Source organism: Rana temporaria, chromosome 5, assembly GCF_905171775.1.
Source record: "Rana temporaria chromosome 5, aRanTem1.1, whole genome shotgun sequence".
Lineage (NCBI taxonomy): Eukaryota > Metazoa > Chordata > Amphibia > Anura > Ranidae > Rana > Rana temporaria.
Genome location: NC_053493.1, coordinates 133,990,065 through 134,007,760, shown reverse-complemented (window position 1 = coordinate 134,007,760; position 17,696 = coordinate 133,990,065). Strand labels below are relative to the sequence as shown.

Below are 17,696 nucleotides of genomic sequence, written 5' to 3'. Positions count from 1 at the left end.
CGAACCATGTATTGGCAGGCTGAATGTACCCAAGTTGATCGATCAACTTGTTTACAATCAGCCTGCCAGATTTCAAAAGAACACAATGGCTCCACGGGAGGGATTCCCCTGTCAACGCTGATTGCTGTTGCAGTAAAGAAATTTGCTCCATCTATGGCTGGCCCTAATTATATGTCTACATTAGTAAAGTACAGCTTGGACGGGTGATATGTCAGTGCATGATGTGATCAATCTTACCAATACAGACACTTCCACAGTGTCAGGCTGACGTAAATATTCTGGGTCTACGATTGGCCAGGCCTGATGAAGGACATCCTTATTCCAGTTATACTGTGTGCACAGCTTATGCTCCACTTGTCCCACACCTGAAAAATTTTACATATTCTTATTTTTAAAGAAACAATTAGTTTCAAGTTAAAGTCTCTTCACACGTATAGGTAAAGCTTGAGACATAGACTTAAAATAGGTTACAGCCATATTAGTAACACTGCATGGTGTATGCACTGTCCATTTTAGTAGTTGGTTGCGTTTTTACAAAGCCAGTATGTTTCACTGGCACACTTTAAGGTATAAATGAGACTGTTAGTTACCTCTCCACAACTCTGATGCCAAATGTGGTACCATGGGTGACATCATGATGATGAGACTTGCTAAGGCATCTTCATACTCTCTGCTGTGTTGAACAACTCGCTGAGTTGAATGCTTAAAGAAACAAAAAAAATGTGGTCTGCTAAATAAATTGTGGTCACTTTTCAGTCTGCTAAAAAAATATGACAACATTGCAGCAGGTGTGGATGTTCTGATCAGGCACAAACATGCACATACCTGCTCTTCAACTAAAGTCTCAACTGTTTGCTAATCAGGGATAGTTACTGCTGACCAAAATTCAACCCACAGTGGATGGAACACAAATATTACTCAAGGGTATGTCTTAAAAAAAAAAGAATGAATAGAAGATTTTGTAATCAATTATAGACCCCTAAAAATAACACAAACCCCTTTGAACAGGGTGACTGTATGTGAAGCCTGGTTTGTTCACCAAACTCCCAATTTACAACTCTTGTCTCTGCAATATATCCAAATGAGCACAAATTTCACACTCTAGGGAGGTTCATTCTAGTAGTAATATGAATCATCTGCTAATACGTTAAAGGCAACGACAATGCTTTATTTGCATGTGACAGTGAATAATGCAGTGCAAATATGTGTTATCTAGTGTTCTTGTAACACACTCCCGAAGTAGGCTTCCTGAAAGATCAAAACTCATCTCTTTTGATACCAAAGGAGACAGGAACAACAAGCGCCCAGAGGCAATTAAGTTCGCATGTGTTGCGCTATATAAGTTTTCATTCATTCATTCATTCATTTACCCATGAGTAGTTTTCTGCTGCATGTAGAAGAATGCTGAAAGAGATAGCAAAACACAAGTTTTTTTTTCCACTTAGGATGAAATTGGTTTCTTGAAGTTTATTAAAGGATAAAGGGTCTGTAGTAATTCAACACAAATGAGTTACATTGCCACCAAAATGAGGAATTGGCCACTCCCCGTGCTGTTGATGCCATGTCTACCTAAAAGATCTTCCATAAGTTTCTTATACTACAGGAAGATCAATTAAGCTTCTTGCCCCTTTGGCTTTCGTCTCTCTCTGTTAGTGGAATTGTTCATGGTGGTGGCATCAGCAACTGGTTTTATATGCAGCGGTTGATATCCCTTTATATATCTCCATTGTTGGGCAGTGTTTCCTTCTGCTACAGACACCCCTGTATAACGCATCAGTTGTCTTCATCTATAACACCTTGGGTCTGTTCCCCTATAATCGCTATTCTTTTATTTTATATATATATATATATATATATATATATATATATATATAAATCTCACAAAAGTGAGTACATCTTTTACATTTTTGTAAATATTTTATTATATCTTTTCATGTGACAACACTGAACAAATGACACTTTGCTACAATGTAAAGCAGTGAGTGTACAGCTTGTATAACAGTGTGAATTTGCTATCCCCTCAAAATAAATCAACACACAGCCATTAATGTCTAAACCACTGGCAACAAAAGTGAGTAACCCCCTAAGTAAAAATGTCCAAATTGGGCCCAAAGTGTCAATATGTTGTGTGTCCACCATTATTTTCCAGCACTGCCTTAACCCTCCTGGGCCTGGAGTTCACCAGAGCTTCACGGGTTGTCACTGGAGTCCTCTTCCACTCCTCCATGATGACATTGCAGAGCTTTTGGAGGTTGGAGGCCTTGCACTCCTCCACCTTCCGTTAGAGGATGCCATACAGATGCTCAATAGGGTTTAGGTCTGGAGACATGCTTGGCCAGTCCATCGCCTTTACCCTCAGCTTCTGTAGCAAGGCAGTGGTTTTCTTGAAGGTGAGTTTGGGGTCCTTATGATGTTGGAATACTGCCCAGTCTCCAAAGGGAGGGGATCATGCTCTGCTTCAGTATGCCACAGTATATTGGCATTCATGGTTTCCTCAATAAACTGTAGCTCCCCAGTGCTGGCAGCACTCATGCAGCCCCAGAAAATGACACTCCCACCACCATGCTTGACTGTAGGCAACACACACATGTCTTTGTACTACTCACCTGGTTGCCGCCACACACGCTTGACACCATCTGAACCAAATAAGTTTTTCTTGGTCTCATCAGACCACAGGACATATAATCCAGTAATCCATGTCCTTAATCTGCTTGTCTTCAGCAAACTGTTTGCAGGCTTTCTTGTGCATCATCTTTAGAAGAGGCTTTCATTCTGGGACAACAGCCATGCAGACCAATTTAATGCAGTGTACGGCCTGCATTAAACGCGCTTACCAACAGAAAGATTACCAGTTTTACATCTACAGTGACATCCAGTATTTACCATGTGAGGGATTTTGTAACCTGCGACACCCGTTATGTTGTCTATTTGCTTACTTGTCCGTGCAAAAAACAATACGTTGGCAGGACCATACGTACGTTCTCAATCAGGGTAAATGAACACATAGCTCGGATCAGATTGGGTAAAACTAATCACAGTGTGCCCAAACACTACCTGGAACATCATCATAAAAATCCAGAGGGGACAAGTTTCCAGATCATTGGCAAATTTACCCCCCATTGGAGGGGTGAGTCCAAGATCAGAGGCGTGTCCCAACTTGAGATGTTCTGGATATACCAGCTTCGCTGTTTTTTCCCTCATGGACTCAATATAGAGTGGGATATTAACGCCTTTATTAACAAATCCTAGTGATTGTATGACGTTTATGTCCTTCTCTTATTGTGCTTTCCTTAATTTGGGATTTTTGTTAGGCATTCTTATAAGCATATCATTATGGCCATTTTCTCCATTTCCCACATGTATTCAAAATATAGCATTGTTATTTTTATATGCAGGCATATTCATTATTATTTTTCAGGTACTTTGTTTATTGATTGTATATGTATCAATGTATATTTTTTGTTTACAATAGCAATGATGCCACACAGCCCTGTATACACTGCCTACACCATCATTGGGTATTCCTAAATGTCACTCCCCTTACATTCCAGGTCAGTGTCCATATTCCTCACTGATTCGTATGTGCGAGTCATTGGAATACTTGGAACGCATTGTGAGGGCGCAGCGTGATGACATCACGACGCTGACCTGGGGTCACAATACACTGACTCTTCCCTGTGATTGGCCCTTTTGCGTTCCAGGGTGGGACGCACGCGCGCCGCGTATATTACACGTCAGTATCCCTGCGGCTTCCGTAGGGACCCTCGTGTCCACCGTGGCTGCACTTGCGCATATGTCATGAGCCTGTCAAGAGCCTGACCGCCCCCAGCCCCCAGATTGGCAGCAGTTGTAGGTGCCGTAGACCGACGCACCGGCTGCAGTATTGAGGACGGCTATGACGTTGCTTATGCCCCGCCTGGACACGCTCTGGGGACCAATGGACACTCAGATGGTCCACAGTCAACAGGTGGCTGTTCACTTACTACGTCCTTTGCTGACAGTAGTGGGCGGCACCTGAAGTCAGTGATTGTGACTGGTTAATTCCCCTGGCTTCTCTCAGCTGTTTGCAGGCACGCTGACATCATTGCTTATCCTACGTCCTTTGCTGACAGTAGTGGGCGGCACCTGAAGTCAGTGATTGTGATTGGCTAATTCCTCTGGCTTCCCTCAGCTGTTTGCAGGCACGCTGTCATCATTGCCTATTCTTATGTTATAAATAGATGGCGTTGGGCACTTGTATGGGTTATGCCCCAGTTGAAGAGCTCTGTCGCTCGAAACATGTCGGGTACATAGCTCATACGCTACTTGCTCATTACGCCATATTTTACTTGTGATCACTTGTACTCGTCTTTCACTGGGCTTGTACTTTTTTATCTATTTTATATATTTTTATCCAGTTTTTTGTTTATTTTGGCTTTTATTTTCTATGCCTAATAAAGGCTTGTTTTGGGATTAACCGCACTATGTGAGTACGTTTTCCCTTACATGGTTTCTACGTTTGGCCTGCATATTACACTCTTTCATCTGAGAACCACACCTGCACGAGCTGTCTCCTCTCATTGGATTGGACCCGTCTTGGCGGATTAAAGGCTGGCACATCAAACAGCTTCCCCATTGACATCACGGCTGCCTAGGAGCTCGTACATGCGTGTTTGACATACCGTCGCTGACGTGTATGTCCACACTTTCCGGTAAGAGTACCCATCTTTATACTTGTTTATTTGGATACTATTATGGATTGCTGATGAGGTTCCAACTGCTTATTAAGAACATCTGAGTTCCATACCTGAGAAGATCACAACATCTTCCATTCCTCTACAGTCATTTGGTCTTTTCCACAAAGAACTTCTGACCAACTCCAAAAAAAAGGAAATACATTGCATATATATATTTCTTTGGACTGTATAGGCCATTTTGACCTTGGACTATCACATTTACATTTTGGAGTTACACGTTTAAATTATATGGACTTCATTTGAGGTTCTTATTATCATTTATTTTTGTGTCCCCTCACTTATCACGGTGTGTTCACATTACACATTATCCAGCTAGATTTCACTTTCTAACTGCCTTTCAGGTTATTTACCTGTCACATTACTTGGGGGTGTGTCCCCCTCTTTTGTGTTTTTTTTAAATTTCTTTGATTTTTCACTGAACTTTGATTATTTACCATATTTTTTGATTCATTTCACTGAATACTTAGCGCTGCACTTTTTCTTTTTTATTCAGTGTACGGTCTGAGCACTGACAGGCTGACCCCCCACCCCTTCAACCTCTGCAGCAATGCTGGCAGCACTCATACGTCTATTTCCCAAAGACAACCTCTGGATATGACGACAAGCATGTGTACTCAACTTCTGCGGTCGACCATGGCGAGGCCTGTTCTGAGTGGAACCTGTCTTGTTAAACCACTGTATGGTCTTGGCCACCATGCTGCAGCTCAGTTTCAGGGTATTGGCAATTTTCTTATAGCCTAGGCCATCTTTATGTAGAACAACAATTCTATTTTTCAGATCTTCAGAGAGTTCTTTGCCATGAGGTGCCATGTTGAATTTCCAGTGACCAGTATGAGAGTGAGAGGGATACCACCAAATTTAACACACCTGCTCCCCATTCACACCCGAGACATTGTAACACTAACGATGTCACATGACACCGGGGAGGGAAAATGGCTAATTGGGTCCAATTTGGACATTTTCACTTAGGGGTGCACTCACTTTTGTTGCCAGTGGTTAAGACATTAATGAGCCCACATAACAAAACTAGTAAAACTGCCTGAAGCACCTTAAACCCAAAGCTGGCATCAGATTGGTGCCTGAATAGCCTTCCTGGGGAACATGTGAACAAAAGACCAGGTGGCTGCCTTTCATATCAATGAAGCAGATGCCTGATGCAGAAAAGAGGTTGGATGGTGGCCTGTCTGAGCCACTCAGAGATGGTGGAGTGCAAAGCTAGTTCTCCATTATGAGGACAAATAGAATCAGTTTTCCTGATTTAAAAAAAAAAAAAAGTCTGAGAAATTATTTTACACAGTATGAACTTCAACCAGACAATGAAGAGAATTGCTTTCTAGTGTACTGGAATCAGAGACAGAAGAAAAATGTCCTGACTGAGGTGAAAATCTGAAACCATCTTAGGCAGGAAGGGGGCCCTAAACTGCAACACCACCTTATCATTGTGCAAGAACCCAAAACATGGGACAAGGCTCCCAACTCTGATACATGTCTCGCAGTGGTGATGGCAACAAGGAACAATCCTGTGTGTGAGAGAGATTAAAGGGCATTAACCCTGATAGGTTCAAAGGGTGATCTGTGAAGAGCTGACCAGATTCAAATCCCACAAAGTCACAGGTAGTTGTACAAGAGGAGCTATATGAGAGATGCATTGTACAAAGGCTTGGAAGGCTAGCGGCCTTTGGACCAAGATTGCAAGTGCAGAGATTTGTCCCTTGATGGTACACAGGGCCAAATGCTGATCCAGGTCTAATCGTAGAAAGGTCAGAATACACCACACAAATGTAAATCTTCCATGTGCAATGGTAAACCTTGTGGGAGGTAGACTTCCTAGCTTTGAAGAGTGTTAAAATCACCAATTGAGAGCATACTCTGTCTCTCAAGACCTGGGCTTCAACAGCCATTTTGGTAATTCCAGCAACTGTAAAGCAGGTTGATAAAGCGGTTCTTGCAGCAGATCTGGATGATCTAGATAAGTGGACGTGTCTGCCAATAGTTTGATAAGGTCTAAGTACCACATCAACCTGGGCCAGTCAAGAACTATGGGGATCACCAGAATAGCCTCCATCTTGATAATGCAGATGAGAAATTAGTTTTAGAGCAGGAAATGCATAGCTCAAAGTGTACTGATTCCATGAAGCCACCAGATTATCCACTGCAGTTGTCAAAGGATCTTAGGATTTTGCTGAAAATTTTAGGAATTTGGTGTTGGAACCAGAGGTCCATATCCAGCATCCCCCCCCCCCCCCACCACCTTTTATCACTGCTGGCTGATGTAGTCTGCCTGCCAATTGTCCATGACTGGAATGCAAACAGAGACAGGGAAGTTCTGGCCAAGACAGAATCTTTTGTATCTTTTTTTGCCACCAAAAGACTTCTGGCTCCCCCCTGATTGTTTCTACAGACCACAGCCATAGCATTGTCCAATGGAACCTGGATTGGATGACCCTCCAGTTATGATGTCCAGAGTTGCAACGCTCGGAGCTCCAGAATGTTATTCCGGCCCCTGCACCCACAGGGCTTTAGGACTTCTCTACAGCCCCTCTAGCTGACAGCCATCAAGAAGATCTTGGGAGGAAGGATTTCTCCAAATCCAAAGTTGATTTCCTGAGACTCCAGGCCAGAGACAACCTGGTCCTTGGTTTCCAGTGAATCCGTTTGTATAGGAACTAAAGCAATTAGTCTCACAATGACAGAATGATGTGTTGTAGGGCTCTGAAGTGAAACCAGGAAAATTACATTTTCTTGAAGGAGGCTATCATGAGTCCCAGAGCTCTCAGGTAAAATTGTAAAGTTATGAATCTGGAAGTTGTATAGTGAGTCAGGAGTTTTTCTAAAGGAAGAAAAACTTTGGCCTAAGCTGTATCCAATATCAGACTCAAATACTCCTCCATGCAGTGGGTCAGTTCTGAAGTTTAGGATCCAAGTCTAGACTATCTGAAGCACATAGTTGGTCAGGAGTTGATGTCGAATGACAAAACTAGTCAGGGTGAAGCCTAATGACGAACGTAGTGACGCCAGCTATCAGGAACCACGGCAGGAATCCCCGTCTTCTTAGCATCAGAAGCAAAAGGAGGCTTTCCGTGTTGAGGCCTAGACTTCTTTTGCTTGGGTAAATGAGTACTTTTATCTCCAGTGACATCCTTTATAAAGTTATCTTGATTATGTTCCCCATCAAAAGGCAAGAAAAGCAAGCCCTTCTTATATACATGTTCTGCAGACCAACATTTTCAGTCAAACAATTCTCCACATATTTACAGAGATGTGATCAATTTAGAAGCAAGCAATGTTTACCAATCCATCCACACAGTTGAGCAGGGCAGAGGTGGCATACGCGTTAAACATTCCAATGCCAAAAGGATCACCAAGGATAGCAGCGTCTGTGACATAAGTTTAATCCATTCCCATAAGGTTTGACATAATGACATCACATCAATGGTAGGCTGCATAGTAGGACCTGCTAGTAAAAACAAGGATTTGTTTCAAGTGTTTGTCAGTAGAATCTATCTAATTAAAATCTAGGGCATTTTCAATAGGAACTGTCAGTATTTTGTTGAGGCATGAAATTACGGTCTATGGTGGAAACAGTCTGCTTTTATAAAATACTTCTCAAATTAATATTCTTCAGAAAAACATTTGAGAGGAGCATTGGCGGCCCATCCATGCCCCGTCCCCTAATTTACATGCAGGGCACCGGATTCCAATGTTTTTTTTTCCGAAGCACGTGATTAGAGCTGGTGCTCCAAAATGGAGCACCAGCCGCCACTGGAGAGGAGTAAAAATGTTAACCGCAGTTTCTCAATCTTCATATAGGATATGCTTGAGTAAGGAATAGTTTAGGAAAGCTTTCAGTTTTCGAACCTCAGAGAGATCCAGACTTACAACAGCAGTTGTAGAAGATATTGGCTCTTGTATTTTTGTACTGCTTAAGAACTGATATGGTATCTTTAAGCCTGGAGGTAAAGGCACAGACTGCTCATCCTCAGGTGCAGCCTGATCTAATATGTTTTGTGAAACTCCTCCTTTGACAAGGCATCCACAGCAGAAGGCTCAAATACTGCAACATCTGCAGGAATGCCACATAAAGATTCTGGCAATGAATTAGTAGAAGTTTATAATCTATACTCAGGAGTCAGAAACTGTAGTAGCAACCTTGGGCCAGATTCACAAAGGTTAGCGGATCTTTAGATCCGTGTAACCTATGTGTTTTAAGATCCACCCTCGCAAGTTTGTGAGGAAAGTGTCAAATTCACAACACACTTACCTCCAAACTTGCGACGGCGGATCCTAACTCCCCCAGCGGAATTCAAATTCCGCGGCTAGGGGAGTGTCATATTTAAATCAGGCGCGCTCCCGCGCCGATTTAAATACGCATGCGTCGTCCGGGGAATTTCCCGGCGTGCATTGCTCCCACTGATGTCAATAGGACGTCAGTGGTTGCGACGTGAGCGGGACTTGCGACGCGCGTGTTCGTGAATCGGCGTACGCAAACGACGTAGGAAATTTCAAAATCGACGCGGGAACGACGGCCATACTTAACAATACTTACCCCTGCTTTTAGAAAGGGTAAGTATACGACGGAAAACCGCTACGGAAACGACGTAAGAACACAGCGTCGGGTCCGCGTACGTTCGTGAATTTCGCGTATCTCGCTGATTTACATATTATTCAGTGTAAATCAGCGGGAACGCCCCCGGCGCCATTTTTAAATCAAAAAAAAGATCCGACAGTGTAACACAGTGTGACACTGTCGGATCTCAGCCCTATCTATGCGTAACTGATTCTATGAATCAGGTGCATAGATAGGACCAGAAAAAATCCGAGATACGATGGTGTATCTGAGATACTCCATCGTATCTCTTTTGTGAATCTGGCCCCTTGTTCATAAAATCCAGCCTAGGTGAGGTCACAGGGGTCTTAAACTGGTGGCCCTCCAGCTATTGCGAAACTACAAGTCCCATGAGGCATTGCAAGGCTGACAGTTACAAACATGACTCCCACTGACAGAGGCATGATGGGACTTGTAGTTTTGCAACAGCTGGAGGGTTCCCAGTTTAAGACCCCTGGCTGAGGAGAACTACTCCCTGGACAACGCAGAGATGGGTGCCGTAACTGACGGAGATATAGTGGAGTCTGAGGAGTGAAGATGACCAAAGTATGGCACAACTGTTGTGTCAGGACCCGGAGGGTGGCCCAGGAATGTAATGCCCCGTACACACGATGGGAATTTCCGATGGCCTAAAATCCAAAAATCAAAATGCGGTGACGTAAAACACTACGACGAGCCGAGAAAAATTAAGTTCAATGCTTCCGAGCAATTCGATTTGATTCTGAGCATGCGTGGGTTTTTTCTCCGTCGGAGTTGCACACAAACGATAGGAATTTCCTATATTTTTTTTTTTACATCGGAAAAAAAGAAAACATGTTCTATTTCTAAACACAGACGAAAAATTTCAGATGGGGCCCACACATGATCGGAATTTCCGATGAAAAAAGTCCATTAGTGTATCACGAGCTGGAAAAACCTGAAACAGCATAACTGCTCCCTTTATGCTTGTGATATGGCATACTGTACCATTATAGAGTAGCAACTGAATAGAGAACAAGTAGCTAAATGACCTTGTTGCTTACAAAAGAAACTGCTATATATCAGAAAATGTTAAGAGCCATAGGTGACCAGATCACTGTAGGCAGCAGCAAGAACTACATGAGATGAAACATTGGGGTTGATTTACTAAAACTGGAGAGTGGAAAATCTGGTGCAGCTGTGCATGGTAGCCAATCAGCTTCTAATTTCAGCTTGTTCAATTAAGCTTTGTTAAACCTAGAACCTGATTTTGCTCTCTCTCCGGTTTTAGTAAATCAACTCCATTATGTCACTTGAAGAAGCGAAAGCAGGAAGTGTTACATCACACTGAATGGAGTGAGGAGAGTGTGTGCTTGCTGCTGTATTTGTGACGCAGCACCAGGGCTCAAGTCCTGCGGGAACGCGTGGGAACGGAGTTCCCGCATATTTTTAACAGCAGGAACTCAGTTCCCATTGCAGGACTAAAGCAGCCGAGCCGATCCTTCACTAAGCGGCGATGCCCAGCTCGAGTCACTGTCAGGGGCAGGCGAACCTTAGTAATCCTTTATGTTACTGGCTGCTTCCTGTATATGGATTCATCGGGTAGTGTGCGGGTATTCTATCACTTCCTTGATGCCGCAATGTCTCCTGGGAGCTTTTGTCATTGTTCCCAGGAGACATTGCGGAGGTCTGCCACGAGTTATCGTGGGATTTAGAAAGAACTTGCGGCCAGTAACATAAAGGATTACTTAAAAAAAAACAAAAAAAACAAGCGGTTTAGTAATTATGCATATGAGTGTATCTTTTTTTTTTTGGTGGGGGAGTAGATCTTGGGTGGGAGTTCCCACACTTTTTTCCCCAGGACTTGACCCCTGCGCAGCACGTTCTATGAATGAGCACGTAAACCCTTTCTGCAAAGCTGACAGAATAGTAAGCCCCCATATAGTAAACTTCACTAGGAATAATGAAAGTGTGTCAGACTGGGCATACTAGAATCAAGATAATGTCACTGCTCTGCACTTGTAGTGCGCTCTGTGGCATACTTAACACAAAGCAATGTGTCTGCCCCATAAGCAGAGATATTAAATGTAGGTTACATACCATAAACCTTTTAACCTCTTGCATAGGCTTTGTCAGGGCACAGACCTTTTGCGGTCACTTACCCCAGTTGGTTCTGGATGGAGTTGAACCTGGGATCTCGCCGTTTCAGGTCCAGCTCTTTGTCTTTGAGCCACTGCTCAGTGCTATCCTGTGTGCTATCCATTTGAGCCTGGTGCTGAACCTGTACTTTCTGTGGACTAATCAGTGGCCAGTGCGGCCTATTTAAGCCAGCCCCTTCCCCTCTGCTAATTGCTGGTTCGTCGTCAGCTTCTGACCCGTATCCTGTTTCCTGGAAACCTTACCTTGTGGATTGCTTCCCGACTCAGCTCTCTCCTGGAACTTTTGAACTTGGCTTGTCTCACCTACTTTGCTTGAACTCTCCTGACCTGACCTATTGGCTTGTGACCCGGACTTGTACTTTCTCCTGCCCTTGGACTTTGGCTTGTGACTTGGACCTGCTACCTTCTCTGCCCCCTGAACCTCGGCTTGTGTTTTGGAACATCCCTAGTCTTCATCTGGACCTGATCCGTACCTGCATCCCTGACGTATCTTCGGTTATCTCCTGTCTCCGGCTGCAGTCCCGCTGAAGCTACTACATCTGCTGCTACTACCTGCAAGCACCGCTTCTTCGCTGGCACCGGTACCGCCTTGTGCTTCTGCCTCCTGTCTCAACCTCAGGGGACGGGCGCACTTGGTCGTAAAGGTGAGCCACCCTCTGCATATCGATCTCGGTAAGTACTTGATTCCTGATAGGCTTACTCAAAAAAAAAAAAAAATGAATCATCAGAAACAGGGTAACAACAGAAATAATGCCACAGCTCTGGCCCTAAAAAGAACTCTCTGGCTAATTAAAGCGTAACTTCTGCTTTATCTCTTCCTCCAATACCACATTTGGCCTATTACAATTTTCCCTGGGGAGCAGGTACCTAATTTTGATAGATATCCACTCCCTCTTCTGCCTAGGCGATCCAAATGGAAGTTTGCCCCCTCTCTTTTTATCTACAGCCTTCTGGGACATGTCACTGGTCCCAGAAGGCTGCAAGACCATTCGCAAAGCATGGCACGACTCTCGCATGCATTGCATGGCTGTGAAGCCGCAAGGAGTCACAGCTGGCTTCCCACAGTAAACATGCCGGCGCCAGGGACCCGAAGACTGGCCCAGGTGAGGATAGCACTGGATCCCTAGACAGGTAAATGTCCTTTTATTAAAAGTCAGCAGCTACGGTATTTGTACTGTATTTGTAGCTGCTGTCATGTTTTTTCTAGGGTGAAGAGCCTCTTTATCATGGGACACAAAATCAAAAAAGTGCCACAAGCAGAGCCTAGAGCCCTATGGTCACCTTACAGACAGGCTCTGCATCTATGTTATCCATGCCATCGATGACCTCCAAGGCTATGCTGATATTAAGCTGATCCCAATTGCTGCATAAAAAGCCAATGCAAATAGATGAATTTTTGATTGAAGCCATATATTACCTAAAAAAAAAAATCTAGAAAATTGGGTATTACACAATTGTTTTTGAATTACTACTGATTGAGTGTCCGTTAAAAAATGAGAAAGAAAACGTGTTTTATACATTTTTCTGCTTCAGTGTATGTGTGCTTACATTAAACTGACACTAAACTGTGGTTTAAAAAGTATGTATTCTTAAACTCTTAAAAGTACCTTCTATTGTTTTCAGCCTCCTACAAATACATTTTTTGCTGCTGTAATATCATTTCTTGTTAGAGGATGGCGCCATTTGTACTCCACTGTATGTTGAAACATAGCCACCCTCTCTTGCTTACTCACAACAAGAACTAGAGACTATTGGTTATGGACAACGATGAGCTCCAGCGCGTTCGCATCGTACACGTGCAGAGCCCGCCAGGAAGTCTGCACGGCGCTGCGCTAATCACAGCCAGGGAGACATTGTCCCGATGCTCGGCTGCAAAGATTGGGAAAGGTCTCCCAGGCTGTGATTAGCGCAGTGCCATGCAGAATTCCTGGCGGGCTCTGCACGTGTACGATGCAAACATGCTGGAGCCCATCCCTAGTTATGGACTATGGCATTTGTAGTGTGTATTGCTCATTTCAAACAAATGGGAGGGGGGGGGGGGGGAAGAGCTCATGGAGGACATAACAAGGGGGAAGAAAACACAGTAAGAATTGATTTAACGAAAAATGGACTACAGGGCCATTAAAGGCATTGCATTCTAGGCATTAAGATGAAAAGCCTTGTGTGTGCAGCAGCCCCCTAACACTTACCAGAGGTCCCTCTCTTTCCAGCGATGTCCACGAGTATCTCAGCCGTCTGAGATTCTCCTTCCTGATTGGCTGAGACACAGCAACGGTGCCATTGGCTCCCGCTGCTGTCAAAGTCAGCTAGCCAATCAGGGGAGAGAGGGGGCAGGGCTCCATGTCTGAATGGACACAGGGGACTGTGATTCAGCTTGGGTGCCCCTATAGCAAGCTGCTTGCTGTAGGGACGCTGGACAGGAGGGAGGGGCCAGGATCACAGAAAAGGGACCCGAGAAGAGGAGGATCTGAGCTGCTCTGTGCAAATCCACTGCAACAGATCAGGTAAGTATAACATGTTTATTATTTTTATAGGAACAAAAATTTGACTTGACAATCACGTTAAGTAGTGGATATGTATGGATGATATGTGGAAAATAAGTATATTGTTTAGTATCACTTTAACATCAGTTTAGAACTATTTACATCAAGATCCCCCACCTTTGTGTTGCAGTACTTCCTGTTACATTCTCCATAATACAAAATAAAGAAATTCAACAAAAATGGGTAAAAAAACATTACACTTATGTGCAGCTATTTATATGCACTGCTTGAGACACAATCATACTCCATCCACCTCTCCTCTCATGGAATAACACAAAAGTGTACCAATTAGCTGTGCTATAGGCAAGCTTCAGTTAAGTGATGGCATGTTGTTCTCGGGGAGCCATCTGCCTATATATGGCTAGCTATATACTCAAGCAGTCTACTCTATATAGCTGATTCACCACCACTCCAGAGAAAACAATGCAGTAATGGAGCGTTCAGCCATCTCATCAGATGGAAAATAAACAGAAATAATACGAGTAACCCTGTACATGCCGATCCACTTTCTACATAATCTGCTATAATATTTCAGTAGCCAGTTTTTGGCTTTTTGTAATAATGTGAGCAAACATTACTGAACGCTTTATAAACTGGTTAACCAAAAATAGATACAGTGGAGTTAAATATGGAGCCGAGTTACTGATTGAACAGACAGGAGCATTTTTTGCAGACACTAACCTAGAAGTTCAAAGTATGTGAAACAATGGGACTGATTGATGAAATTTATTTTTCTTTTAAATCCAACAGATATTTTTATTTTTTTTGCAATTGTTATATTCTACTGTTAACAAACCACCCAATTTGACATACTGTACAATTATATCTAAAGATCAACTGTCAATGAATGTGTGTACACTACTATATAGTATTCAAAGTAAACGTCTTCATACAAAATAAAACTCTGTCTTGAATTGTGTAAAATTTATAAACATAAAAATCTGTGATACCACTAACTTAAAACTTAAAAATAAATTGAAAGTGAATTTTCTGTTTTGGTTAGGGAAGAATTTTAACCCTGTGAAGTTGTATGAATGTTGGAAAGGAGGTCTTTTCCTACCTTCCTGGGCTTTACAAGGGCTGCCTGAACATAGGCTTTAAAGGCTTAGTTCACCTTTTGTAACATGTTACACCCATATTCAGGGTGTAATATGTGACAAATCCACTGGCCCTTGCACCACCCAACTCCCCATTGTGACAGGGAGCAGGGGATCTCCTTCCCCCGCCCTCTGTCAGAATCTGCAAAGAAAGTGTCTGTGCTGGGCTCCGGCTGCGTCATTCATTCACAGAGTTCTGTGAATGGAAAACTACAAGGTTCGGCAGCCTTTGCAGCTGTCGGCTTGTAGTTCTCAATGAACAACCACAGCACTGTTGAGCACTGTGGTAGTTCCTTGATGCTTCCTGTTAGTATATAACTGCTTGGCCAGGCAGCATACACACAGAGTCTTCAAAAGCCCAGCATTGCACCCACGATCTGTTAATCGTGGGTGCAATGCTTTCCAGATGCCTAATAAGAAATGCACTTTTTTTTACCTGCAAAAAGATGTGCATTTATTATTATATTAAAAAAAAAAAAAGGTGAATTTATCCTTTAATTAGATCTCTTTCAGTTGTTCAGGTAGATTGCCACCCCTGAAAGGTTGCCTACCCCTGCTTTAGCCACTTGGGAGTATCTTGACTTGCTGTGGGAGTATCTTGGCACATGGTGAAAGTGGTGGGTGCGGTAGTGGGTCAACTTTTGTATCAGGGCCTACAAGCTTCAAGCTACGTCTCTGATTCTTGCCATGACTTTGGCATGCCTGCTGGACAATTCACACCAACTGCAGTGCAGGAACGCACATGGGAGCGTGTTATCCCACACCACATGGGAATGCACTGCTGTCTGCAGACGCAAGCGAGTGCCATTAATTCTTAATGGCACTTCCATTTAACTCACAAACGTGGATGTGTTAGCAGCCACCAAAATACATGGTACTGCAGGTACCATGCGGTTTAGTGCAGTGTGAATTTAAAAGTGGTGCTTAGTCAAATAAATAGGCTGTCAAAAACATACCTGTGTGAATGCACCCTTTATGGTGTGAACAGCCCTAAATGGATAGCTAGAATTATTTTTTATATATTTAGATATTTTTTTTGTTGTGTCAACAATATACAATTTTATATTTATCAGCTGTAAATTACAGCACTAGTTTTAAAAGGATTGGTTACATAGTGTTGGTATCAGATATTGACCAATCCTGCCACTATTGGCAGAATCAGGCAAAGATGGAGAAAATTATTTTTACCTACATTTTACACATACTTTTCTAAAGTTGATAGTGGCCTAAGGGGTGTTATTCAAATTACAGACATGTGTGCTGGTAGGTAATTAGTATGTTTACACACTTTTTAGGTGGAATTAAGGGCCAAATCCACAAAGATCCGGCGTAACTTATTTTTTTCCATTTAAGTTACACTGCCTTAAAATTTCTACCTAAGTGCCCGATCCACAAAGCACTTACCTAGAAATTTTGGGCTGTGTAACTTAAATTCCGCTGGCGCAAGGCGTTCCTATTCAAATGGGGGCGATTCCCATTTAAATTAGGCGCGCTCCCGCGCCGGCCGTACTGCGCATGCTCGTGACGTCATTTTCCCGACGTGCATATCGCGAAATTACGTTACGCCGAGCTTTGTGGATTGCGACGGGTCAATAAAAAAAGATACGGCGGGAAAAAAATAATTCAAAATTTAAAAAAAATCGCGTCGCTGGACAGAAAGGTCTGCTTTTACATGGTGTACTAACTTTACACCATGTAAAAGCAGCCCTAATTTTGCGTATGCAAACTAAAACTTACGGAGAAAAAACTAAGCTGAAAAGCTTTGTGGATCTCCGTAAGTGCTAATTTGCATACCCGAGGTGGCATTTCGACACGAAATGCCCCCAGCGGCGGATGCGGTACTGCATCCTAAGATCCGGCAGTGTAAGTCCCTTACACATGCCGGATCTTCTGCCTAACTATGGAAAACTGATTCTGTGGATCAGTTCCATAGTTAGGAACAGGGATACGACGGCGTAACAGCAATTACGCCGTCGTATCCCTTTTGTGGATTTGGCCCTTAGGTCCTGTACCTAACCAGTACACATTTCTAAATCTGCACTACCCTCAATTTTTTTTTAAATCAAAGATGTTCATTGAGAAAAAAACACAAAAAAAAAAAACAATACAGGCACTACCCTCAATTTAGAGCAGCCTTTTCCAGCCTTATTTACCTTGCAAAAACCCTTGAAATAATTTTCAGGTTTCAGGCTAAAAATTATATCCAAAGGTCATGCTTCTTTAGGATAATCTTAAAATAGCAGATATAATAATCAATTAAAAACATTAAATAACTTCCATTGCTGGTTTGTGAAAAAATGTCCTCTTACATTGGTGGTCACTGGAGAAATCTACCTTACATTAGTGGTTAGTTTTCCCCCTTACTCTGATGCCCAATAGGCAAAGGGTGGCTGATATGTGAAGGGCCCCCCTACAATGATGGTCAGTAAAAAGAATGCCTCCCTTTTATTAATTACCAGTGAAATTTCCTTTTTCATTTGTGGCCTCTAGAAGGGCCCCCTTACTTTGAAGATCTGTGGAAGAAGGTACCCCTTACAGAGGACTAAAATATAACTACTGTCAGTGGTTACTTACAGGAGAAATGAGTGGGCAGGTCC

General features: G+C 43.0%; 1 protein-coding gene across 1 annotated transcript in view; it reads right to left on the bottom strand.

The window, feature by feature from the left end:
• LARS2 (leucyl-tRNA synthetase 2, mitochondrial) overlaps nt 1-17,696 on the bottom strand; it is a 268,511-nt gene that overhangs the window by 6,733 nt on the left and 244,082 nt on the right. The window contains exons 19-20 of the mRNA XM_040353150.1: nt 591-702; nt 238-365 (exon numbers count right to left, since the gene is read on the bottom strand). Coding sequence (XP_040209084.1) covers nt 238-365; nt 591-702 — 240 coding nt within the window. The remainder of the gene's footprint in view (nt 1-237; nt 366-590; nt 703-17,696) is intronic.